Here is a 12042-nt window from a genome sequence, read left to right on the forward strand (position 1 = left end):
TCAACATGGCCCTTTCAACACTTGACAGGTCAACCAGATTGAAATCCAACAAAAACATACTAGCCCTGAAAAGAGTAATGGAAGAAAGAGGACTAGTAGATATATATAGGACACTCCATCCCAAAAAACCTCGATAAACATTCTTCTTTAATGTACATGGGTCATTCTCCAGGATAGACTTACATGCTGACACATAAAACATACCTCCATAAAATCAAGAGGATAGATATCTTGCAGGCTACCTTTGCTGACCACAAGACTTTGAAATTAGATGTGAACTACAAAGGCACACAAAAGAAAAACTTTAACAATTGGAAATTAAACACCCTGCTACGGAACAACCAGTGGGTCCAAAATGAAATCAAAAAGGAAATCAAAACTTTCCTGGAAACAAATGATAATGAAGACACAAAATCCCAGAATTTATGGGACACAGCAAAAGCAGTCCTGAGAGGAAAATTTATAGCTCTACAAATCGTTGTCCCCAAATATACTTATTTTTTTTCTCTTCTTTTCTCTTTTTTCGTTATGTGCTATGCCATGTTTCTTATTTCAAGACCATGGCGTGTTTTTGGTTTGTTTGTTTTTGTTTCTTTCTTTTTTTTTTCTTTTTTTTTTTCGTCTATTTTTTGTGGTGCTTATCGATATAGCTGGAGTCCTCACTGGATAATTGACACTTTTTATTTTTTTTGGTACTGGTGGAGTGTTTCACCTTCTTTTTCTCCTTCATCTCCCAAATCGATGATGAGAGCCTCTAGAAGGATTCCACCCATTTTTGGAGTATTAGACTCTTACCCCAGTTTATATATCTTCTCTTTTTCCGGCAAAACCATGCAACTTGAACTAGCTAGTCCTGCCTACAGTTAGAGGGGGAGATAAAGGAGGCATCAAGACCAAACAGGTGCAAGACTACTAGGTAGTGGGTTGGATACAGAGGGGACCACATATTCTAGCCGCCCTGGGGGTGAGGGAAGAGGAAATGGGAGGTAGGACAAAAACGGAGGTGTAGGGAGGACAATTTGGTGATGGGAATCCCCCCTGATTTTATGTAAATATGTACCTAAATTGTTATTGTCAACAATATGTAAGACACTATGATCAAAATAAAAATTATATTAAAAAATGTTAAGGTTATTTAGTTTTATGTTCAGAAGAATGCATAGCAGATTCTGAATTTTCCTTAAGTTAATGTCTAAATTGCATCTCACATCTTTTATAAGTAGTATTTTTATTATTGTTATTTGATTTCTAATTCCATTAGAGTTTTATGTAGCCTGTTAATTATTTTAAAGTATTTTTTAACATTTTGTTTATACTTTTAAGAAATCCCATAATCTGAGTAATGCTGAATCACTATTCATTTAAGAGGATCCATCCCTCTAACATATTGTTATAGGTTATGCATTTCATTGTAATATACTAAGTTTGATTGTAATATACTATGCATCATTGCCACAATTCATTATCCATTATTTTGTTGATGAGTAATTTAGTAATAATTTTCAGGGCTCCAAGATAATTACCATTGATATTTTATGTAACTGTGGGCCTTGGCAGGTGCCTGGCCTGCAGTGTGGTTCTACAAGGGACCCAAGCAATAGTGGGGTGACCAGGACTATACCCAATATGACCAGGTGCTACTAGATATACATCTATACATCTCCTGGTGTTCTGGGTGCCAGAAATTATATATGAAGGCTATGGCATACATAGCAGATGCTCTACCACAGTTCCTATGTGTTTCCATTCTTCGGACTAGTACATATAATTCTTCTACAAAATCCTTTAAATATGTTGGTGATATACTCTCCTTATTCTACTGTACACTAAATACTAAAATGCTATGAAGTGACATTGTTAGTTCTAAGTATATGTACATGTTGAATTTTAGCATATAACATGAAAGAACTTTCAAAAGTGGTTCTAACAATTCACACAGTCATTGGACACACAATTATTTTTGTCAAAGAAATATTATTTTCAGTTTTTTATCTATTTATTTGTTTTTGGGTCATATGCAGCTGTGCTCAGGGATTACTCCAGGCTCTGTGTGTAGGGATCACTCCTGGTGGGCTCAGGAGACCATATGGAGTGCAAGAGATCTAACAAAGGTTGACCGCATGAAAGGCTAGCATCCTACCAACGGTTCTATTGCTCTAACTTTACTCGTTTATATTTTACCCATTCTAATAATTGTAAATTGGTATTTCATTGTTAATTTGTTTTTTGATCTCACCAACAAATAATAACAAACTAATTCATGCTAATTCATGCCTTCTTTACATTTGGATATTTTCTTTTATAAAATACCTCTTAAAATATCATCCATTTTTCTATAAGATCTCGCGTACTTTTATTACTGATAATATATTTTAAAAAGATTTTTGTATATGGATAAAAAGTTTTTTAAGTTATACGTACTTTAATAAATTTTTGCTATCTTTATCATTTTTCTGTCTAATGATTTATTAGTTTTACATTTTCTACTATTGATTTTGCCTACAAAGACTAACATTTCTGCATGTTGGTGTATAAGAGATGTTTTTCTTTTCTAATATCATTAGTTCTCTTACGTTGAATTCTAGAAGTTTTGTTGGCTAAGTGTTATAACATTTGAATTGTAATTGATTTTCTGTATGGGGTGAAGTAGAGATGATTTTTTTCCTAATGGATAATAAGGTACCTGGGACCATTTAGTTTAAAACAGAAGATATTTCTCACATGCATAGTGATCCCTTTACTTTAAAAGTCAAGCATCAGGGCCCGGAGATATAGCACAGCGGCGTTTGCCTTGCAAGCACCCGACCCAGGACCATAGGTGGTTGGTTCGAATCCCGGTGTCCCATATGGTCCCCCGTGCCTGCCAGGAGCTATTTCTTTTTTTTTTTTTTTTACTTAGAGAAAAAATTCTTTTATTTTAAAGTCTTAAGGATACCAAAGTAAAAACATAATAAATAATACAGAATAACATCAATAATAAATGCATTGATTACAAGAAAATAACCACATCAATTTATGAAATATTTTCAGGGAAAAAATAAAGATAAATAATATGGGTTATTATTTTTGTAAGTTTTCATGTGTGTTCTAATCTCTTACATATGATTAAAGAAAGAAAAATTTATGAGATCATCTTGTACGGCTTCTCTAACTAGTTTTGTATAAGAAGAAAGTGCTCTATTGTACTTGATGCAGTTTCTCTTTACATTTCATAATTTTTCTAATATCTTAAAAATAATTTTGATAATCTGCATAATGAATTTCTAGATTTATTCTCCAATAAGTGCCTGGTTATTACTAACAATGGCTAACTTATGGTCAGTATATCATACATAAAATAATTGAAAGTCTTTTCATAATTTTTATATTATATACTAATCAGCTATTTTAACAGTAAAGAGTGGTGCTGTTTTTATTTTATAGTTCAGGAAATAACAATTATGAACTCAATCAATCATCTGATTTTGCTGTTGTTTACCATGTAAATTATCCAATCTGCATAGTATATGAGAACACCACTTAAACATTTAAAGACAAAGAGTAATCAATAATTTTTTGGTTTAGTTTTTGGGTCACATATGGCAATACTTGATGGTTTATTTCTGACTGTGCTCCGGAATTACCATATTTTCCAGTGTATAAGACGACTTTTGAAACAAAAAAAAGTCAACCGAAAATCGGGGGTCGTCTTATACGCAGAGTATATACCGAAAAATGTTTCAATATGCTTCTAAACAAAAATTGTCTGTATATTGCCACAAAAAACTCGATCCTGCACCAATCACTGCAAGGCTGCTCAGGCGGTCTGAGCAGCCAGGAGCTATTTCTGAGCAGACAGCCAGGAGTAACCCTTGAGCACCGCTGGGTGTGACCCAAAAACCAAAAAAAAAAAAGTCAAGCATCATTTTATGTGTAGATCTCTATGTGCGAGTTGTATATCTATTTTAGGACTTAATTCACTTGTTGATCTTTACTAGGATGCAAATTTCCACAATCTACATTAACATAATTTTAGAATAAGTATTGCTTATAAGCATAATATATTTTTTCACCTTACTGAGTCTCTTTCCTTAATTATTTACACAAGAACACTTCGAAGCTCTAAAATCTTTCTGAGGATATTTTCATCTTCACTTTTGGGCTTTCAGTTCATGAACACAGTAGTAGAGCATTCCATTTACCTATGTCTTCTCTAACTTTTCTCATGGATTTTTATAGTTTTTGAGTGGAAGTTTTAATTACTATTTAGTAGTAATTACTTAATATGTTCTAGCTATATGTTATTGCGAGTCTATTGTAAATTAAATTTAAAATTTTTCTTCTATGAGGACTAGAGTGATAGTTCAGAAGCCTAGGAAGCTTATATTGCACACAAGTGACACAGATTCAATCTGTGGCATTGCATATGGACTCCTGAGCTCTCTGAAGTGTGATCCATGATGTAAACCAAAGAGTGATTCCAGGGCATTCACAGTGTGGCACCAAACTGGAACAATTAAAAATACAATGTATTTTAATAAAATCAAAAATAATGATCAATTGCTATTTATTTTGGTTTGGGTGCCAGATCCAGTGACATTCAGGGGTTACTCCTGCGCCACTGCTCCAGCCCCATCAATTGCTATTGATACATATAAATAATGTTTAGGGTGTTATTACGATGGGTAGAGTGATATTACAGTTGATAGAGTGTTTACCTAGCTTACACCCCTGGCACCACATCCCTTTGTATCTTCAGAAGTAATCCCTGAGTGCAGAGCCAGAAATACAACCTGAGCATTGCCAGGTTTGGCCTCCCAAAGAAATTTAAAAAATTTTTTTTCAGTCTTGCACTCCTCCCCTGTTTCCTGGAAATAATTGTAAATGCATTAATTTAGTACACAGAGGCCATGACAAATTAACACATTATAAATATGTTCATATATATTATAAATTACTATGACATAATTATAGTAATTTATCTAAATAAATATAATTTTAGTTTATACATACATGTTACTTTGAAAAATTATTTGTTCTTTTTATTACAGGATTGAACTGATAGGACCTCTAGATTTTTATTGTCTAGAACTGATGATCATCTTTTTACACTAATAAAGAAAAATATTTCAACATCTTAACATGAAATGTGATATTCATGGTATTATTTTAATTATCTTTATCATATTAAATGTTCTTGGGTTTTTGCTGAATGTTCTGCTATGAATAAATATTTAACATTTTACCAAGTACTTGCTCTGTGTATGTACATAAATATATATAATGTTGATTCACTGTACTTAAAGATCAACATTCTTCTGTTTACTATAACATTTTATTCCACCAATATAAAATATTTCCCCATTCTCTAATTTCACATTCGAGTTTAGCTATCGTCACGACTATATTCTTTCTTTTATTCTTTGAGTTAAATTTTATACTCATTTTATGAATTATTGGAATAGAGTCCTGAATAATTATTTCTCTTAGTTTACCTTTCTCTTTTATAAATTTTCCTACACTCATTGAATTATATGACACATTTCGTGGTGGTAGATTCTTTACATTAACTTCAGGCTATTTTCAAACTTGCATGATGATTTTCTTCTTAGTTTTATAATTTATTCAGATATCTATTCTTTAATTTATGGCATATGTGAATTTTATAGTTATCTTTACTTTTCACTTCCAAACTGAAGGTTTGATACAAGAAAATTTTTAGTGCAGCTTCCATCCTTGGGAGCATCCGTTGTTAAGCCAACACACAAAATAACTATGTATGAATAAAGGTGGTGGCGATCCTACATCATCCCAGTTGTTTTACGCTCATGCATGAGGAACTGGGGCTCTTCCATAGAGAGGATGGAGATTCGTTGTAAGAGGCATGTTCTGATCTCATAAAGATGATGTTTCCACCGAAGGACTATAATTATCTTTTGCTGTTGATTTGAAGTTCAATTCCAAGGTGGACAGAAAGCATTTTTATATGTTATTTCAGTTATTTCAATAATTTGAAATATGTTGAGACCTGCCTTACAGCACAGAATAAATAAAATATTTATAAATGCTCCCTGGGTACTTGAAAGCTATTTGTGTTTCTTTTTTATTTAACCCTTGAGAATTCCCCCTCTTACAAGCTAAGACGTACACTTTTAAATGTATTAGAGACAGTATTTCTCAGAGATTACATTGATAGGGTTTAAAGGAGGATAACCTAGTTTGCCATTTTGATTATATAATTTTCTTCTGGTCTTATTAATTTTCACGGCAATAGCCAGAAAAATATATCCCATTATGATTGAAACAGCTATTTAAAATATTATATGTAAAATATTTGCCTCTAGTTACATCAGTCTTCTCTGACTTAATTAACTTTTACCAATTTAATTGTCTAAACTTAGAAAGGTCCTTTCAGTTCATTTTTAACTGCCTGGGACAGGCTGTTAAACAGTATCAGAATTACAATTTCAGGTTCTCTACAAAACCAAAAATGCAAACCACAATTATTAATCAGATTCAAAACCAAGATGCAATCTAAATGGTTTTTCAAGATTAGCCTACTTGAGATATCACTTATGCCAAATCCCCTTATTTTTTTATGTTCTGAATACAAGACTTTTATTCCAACCTGGGGATGTCACTGTTTTCCATTCATAATGCAAAAAAAAAAAACACACTGCAATCTGTCTTTACATGCCCAATTCTATAAGTATAGTTCCTACGGAACTCAACAACAAATCAGAAAGCATTTATCTACCCCTATCTCTCTAAACCTCTCCCTTTATAGAGATTCTACTCCTGTTTACTGGGAAAAGTGCCCCCTTTGTATTTTCATTTCACCATCCCCTAGATTTCCTTTTGTCACTCATTTTCTCTCTTTCCTGTTATCCTTTGCTAAATCTTCTAACTTATCTTTCAATCATTTGATAACTCAGAGATCATGCCTGATATTATTCATTCTCTTTTTCTTTTTTGGGGGGTTATTTTGTTTTGTTTTTGGGTCACACCCAGCAGCGCTCAGGGTCAGCACCCAGAAAGCACTCCTAGCTCTCTGCTCAGAAATCACTCCTGACAGGCTTCAGGGACTATAATGGGATGCCAGGATTTGAACCACTGACCTTCTGCATGAAAGGCAAACGCCTTACCTCCATGGTATCTCTCTGGCCCCTATTGTCTTTTCTCAAAGCTATTTTCCAGCACTCTACATTACTTTCTACCTGTTCCAATAACTGCCACTTTTTTATCTCCATCTGTAGCCTGTTAAATTCATATATCCTTCTGTTTAATTCATCCCTTCAATTAGCTATCGATATATTTTTTCAAATGTATTCAAGATATATGAATCTTCTACCACTTTAACCTTTCTTATTTTATGGCATTTTTACTCTCTTATTTTATTCAAAGCTTTAATTTTCCTTTTTACTCATTTGCTACATTAAATCTTAAGGAAATTCTGTATGTTCTACTTCTGAAACATAACTCAAATTCATCCAATGATCCTATGAAGTGTTAATTTTATTATTCCATTGTACATTTATGCAACTGGAGATGAATAGAACATGTTAATAATTTACCTAAGGAAGTTTATGCAAAGGAATTTCAAGGCCAGTATTCTTACAATCATACCCTAACCCTCCAAATATCCTGTGGGTGATTTATTGTGAACATTGCTCTTTATGTGATAAAATTCATTACTATGGTTTGAGCAGAAAATATTCTAACTATTCTAAATACTATTAAGGATGAGATAGATAAGTAAGGGGCACATAACATACTGGTTCCAGTTTTGAAAATTACCCTCAAAATTAACATGAGTAACTCTGATGGTCCTTGAGCACTGTGATTGTGTTCCTAGCACCACAGGGATTAAGAACCACCATATCATTGGACTTAGCACTAAACTAGCTAAGTTTGACACAAAGAAAGCCAGGAGTGGTCCCTTAACCTGCGACAATTTGAGCCCCAGAAATCTATATTATTTATAACTTAATATAATATATTTATATTTATATATTTAAGCTATGTTATTTATATAGAGTGATATAAAGTGATTTATCAGTAACTCAAAATATATAAATAAGCTTCAGAATGTCCCACCCTGAAAGATAAATAACTTGGCTTCTTTGTTTGGTTTTGATTTTGGGGCCATACCCAGCAGTACTGATCAGGGTATTATGTTTGGTGCCAGGGATAAAATCTAGGTTTATTGCATGCAACTCAAGTGCCATATATGCTGTAATATCACTCTGGTCCCTAAAACTTGGCTTAACACATTTTAGGAGTATATGTCAATTGTACCCAAAACCTGCTGAATTCTTTCTATAGGCTTTTGTATCCTTTCTCATCCTTCAGAGCAAGGAAATTTTATCTAGAAAAAAACTTGTCACACTTTAGTTTTGTTTCTCTACAATTATGATGTTATTAATATTCAACATTTCTCAACAAAGTCAAAGGGACAGAGGGAAGACCTTCACAGAGCGGGTATACACCTTGATTATATTGGATAAATATTGAATGACATTTCAAGATAAGAAGACTGTGTGTTTTAATCAATCAGGATTCATTTTAAATGCTTAAAATAAATGCAAATACTGTAAGTGTGATCAGGGAAACCAGTTGATTAACCCCATTGACAGTTTTATCTCTTGTATATTATGAATATTATTAGAAAGTTTTTGTTTCCGATTGTAAGACCTTTCTTCCTGAATGAAGATAGGGAATCATTTTATGGTGCGTGATCTTTCCTCAATGATTTCTTACAATTTGATAAAATATATGTAACATTATCTGTTATATTAATGAAGTTTTAGTGAAACCCACTTGACATTTGTTCGGCATTGACTCACTTCAAAGGCTTGAATGCCATTTTTTTATAGGCTTCGCAAAATCAATTTGATTTAGAGTTTTATTTTATTTCTAGTGACTAAGTTACCTTTTTAATGGAATTTGCTTTATGTTCACACAATTGCTAGAAATTCTTGACATTTTGTTTATATATTTAAAATATGAGTATTGACTGGGACTTTTTGTAATTCGTTGTTTCTGGTTGGAGGGTCATGCCAAGCAGGGCTAGGTAGATCACCTGGTATTACTGATTGAACCCAGGGTTCCTGCATGCAAAATATATGCTTAGAGCCATCTACCTAGATCTCTACTGTATTAAATTGTATTGATTAACCATTGGTTATACAATAAATAGCATCTATTAATATAGCAATATTATATATAGTGTGGATAATGCTAACTACATTTCATAGGTATGACTTTGTACATCTCTATGAGTTTCTCACCATACTCAGTGGCTTTTAGAAAGATTAATCTCTAGTTTTAATAACTCATGTAGATATATTTGTTTCCAAATTCTTACAGAGCTCTGTACTATGGAGTGTGGTAGCCATGGAGTCTGCTCACGGGGAATTTGCCAATGTGAAGAAGGCTGGGTTGGCCCCACATGTGAAGAACGTTCCTGTCATTCTCACTGTGCTGAACATGGCCAATGCAAAGATGGAAAATGTGAATGTAGTCCTGGATGGGAGGGTGACCACTGCACAATTGGTAAGTACCACCCTACTTTAACAAAATGAATTGGTTTAATTAAAAGTTCAAAAGTAGGGGCTGGAGAGATAGCATGGAGGTAGGGCATTTGCCTTGCATGCAGAAGGATGGTGGTTCGAATCACGGCATCCCATATGGTCCACCAAGCCTGCCAGGAGAGATTTCTGAGTGTAGAGCCAAAAGTAACCTCTGAGCGCTGCTGGGTGTGACTCTACCCCCCCAAAAAAATTTCAAAAGTAATATGTTGAATCAATCGCAAAGTTTTTTTTTTGTAGAAATTAAGGTGAAAGGAGAGAAAATATTGGCCATAGTCTTTTAAGTTTCATGAACTGGGAGGTTTCCTCCATTGTTGTTAATATCTTCTTTCTTTCAGTGTTTCCTTTCTTACTACATCACTGTTCCATCTATTTTCTGCTTTCAAGTGCTTTGAATCTACTCAAATGAAAAATGACACTTTGGAATAAAGTGTCATTAGTTAATAAGAAAAGTGCTTCTGTTCTGAAAGTAACATTCATGGCCTATTTTTTCTTTTGAAAAGAATAGGTCATTTGGTCAGAAGCACTTAGAAGCAATTTCATTAAATGGGACCTTTATAAGATCCATTCCATATCATTGAAGATGCTCTTTAATGTATATGAGGTAGATACCCCTGAACTACTATCAATAGAAAATCTGTATTAAATTGTTTACTGTGTAATATAGAGTTTGTACCATCTACCTTTTCTCACTGCTTGTCATCCATTTTATTAATTTTCAGTATACTGCCTGGGGGGCAATCTGTGGGTGTAACAAAACCTATGCAATAATTATTCTATCATGTGGTGCTTGAGCTATTAAAAACACTAATCATAATGAAGGTTTCATTTATAAAACATGTTGTTTTATGAAAAAAATAATCAAAGCCCTTGACATATACACATATCTGCTACAAAGTTTCCCTGCCTAAGCAGAGAAACAACTATGATTCTCATTATTAACTTTTGAAAGTTTGTCATGACATGTTTCAATATCATTTCATGAGTACATAGAAAATTCATGTACAGTTAAAGCTATCATGGGCCTCTTCTAACCAATGCATTGTTTGGTTTGTATTTTCCCCTACCAGATGATACGAATGGATTCATTTTTAGGTTATTTTATTATATTGACTAGAATCTGTCTAAGTAATAATGATACATGTAACTGTAATATTAATAAAACATTATTATATTACTGAAAGTACAAGAAGTCTTGTTCTAGGCTTTAGAAAATATTTCAGTTTAATTGAAATGGTTGTAAGGAGTGATATTGAGAAACATTTTAAGTAATTACATTACTGCACTACAATAAGTTTATTGCCTTCATATAAGAGGATTTAAATATTCTAATGATTACCAAAGGTGGTTACTCCAAACTCTCTTCTAAAGATAATCCTAAGAAGTTCAAGCTAGTGCTTGAAAAGAAAGTTATTACTAAAATGTAAAATGGAGTTCTCATAGTTTTAATAAAATATGACACTTTTAAGAAAACCTAATAGAGTTTCTTGTAGGAAAACCATTAATATCTTTCCCACAGAAAATATTATTCACAAACTACTCAGGCCAGTGTATCAACTTTTGAGCTGCAGGCATTTCAGCAGTTCATAGCTTGCTGTTCTCCTCCCAGGCAACTGATGGTGAACTATTAGTACATGTTGTATAGCTTTGGTCTCCCAGAAATTCAGTCAATCACTCTTCTTTCTTTCCTTTTTCAGCTCACTACTTAGATGCTGTCCGAGGTAAGATTTTTTTCTCAGTAGTTTTATGATAGAAAAATATTTTCAATGAAAAATATGCATGTGCAAAAAGAAAGCTCAGTGAGTTTAATATTGTCAAGTGTGTGCTATAATAGATTAGTAAATACTTTGTTTCCAGACTCAAGTCTTACTTTGCCATATACTGTAATGAAGAGTTGAAAAGCGACTTCAAGACCTTATTTTCTAGGGCTAGAGAGATAGTGAGGCAGGTAAGGCAATAGGCTTGTAAGCAGCTGACTCAGGTTTGAGCCCCACCACCCCTTAGGGTCCAGCAAGGCAAGCCAGGAGTGACATCTGAGTGCAGAGCAGGGTATTGCCCTGAGCTCAGCTGCTGTGGCTCCAGAAAACAAGAACCAGAAAAAATAATTAAAAAAGAAGTATATTTATTTACCTTTCTACTGATTTATACATGTATTTAAGTGTATATAGATGTATATTAAATGAACTTGGCTTAGTTAAAATAAAAAAATTTTATTTTTTTCTATTCTATATCCTTATAGTGTAAAAGAATGATTTCCCTATGATTGCCTTGTCATTCATTCTTAGATATAGAAAGAACTTTTCTGTCAAACATTCTAGTTCAAGGTAGAGGAGTAACTGGTTCAGTGGTAGAGGGAAACAGAAACCATGAGGAAGGGTGTGGTGCTGAAATGCTTTATGCATGAAACTCTATCATTAACACATCTGTAAACCAGAAGTGGTGCCTAAAATTATGTATATAATGTATACATTAA

The 12042-nt window shown here is 33.3% G+C and overlaps 1 protein-coding gene across 1 annotated transcript in view; it reads left to right on the plus strand.

Moving 5' to 3' along the window:
- The window catches only part of TENM1 (teneurin transmembrane protein 1), an 817501-nt gene that overhangs the window by 573404 nt on the left and 232055 nt on the right, over positions 1–12042 (plus strand). The window contains exons 13-14 of the mRNA XM_049767088.1: positions 9349–9534; positions 11267–11290. Coding sequence (XP_049623045.1) covers positions 9349–9534; positions 11267–11290 — 210 coding nt within the window. The remainder of the gene's footprint in view (positions 1–9348; positions 9535–11266; positions 11291–12042) is intronic.

Source organism: Suncus etruscus, chromosome X, assembly GCF_024139225.1.
Source record: "Suncus etruscus isolate mSunEtr1 chromosome X, mSunEtr1.pri.cur, whole genome shotgun sequence".
NCBI classification, from domain to species: Eukaryota; Metazoa; Chordata; class Mammalia; order Eulipotyphla; family Soricidae; genus Suncus; species Suncus etruscus.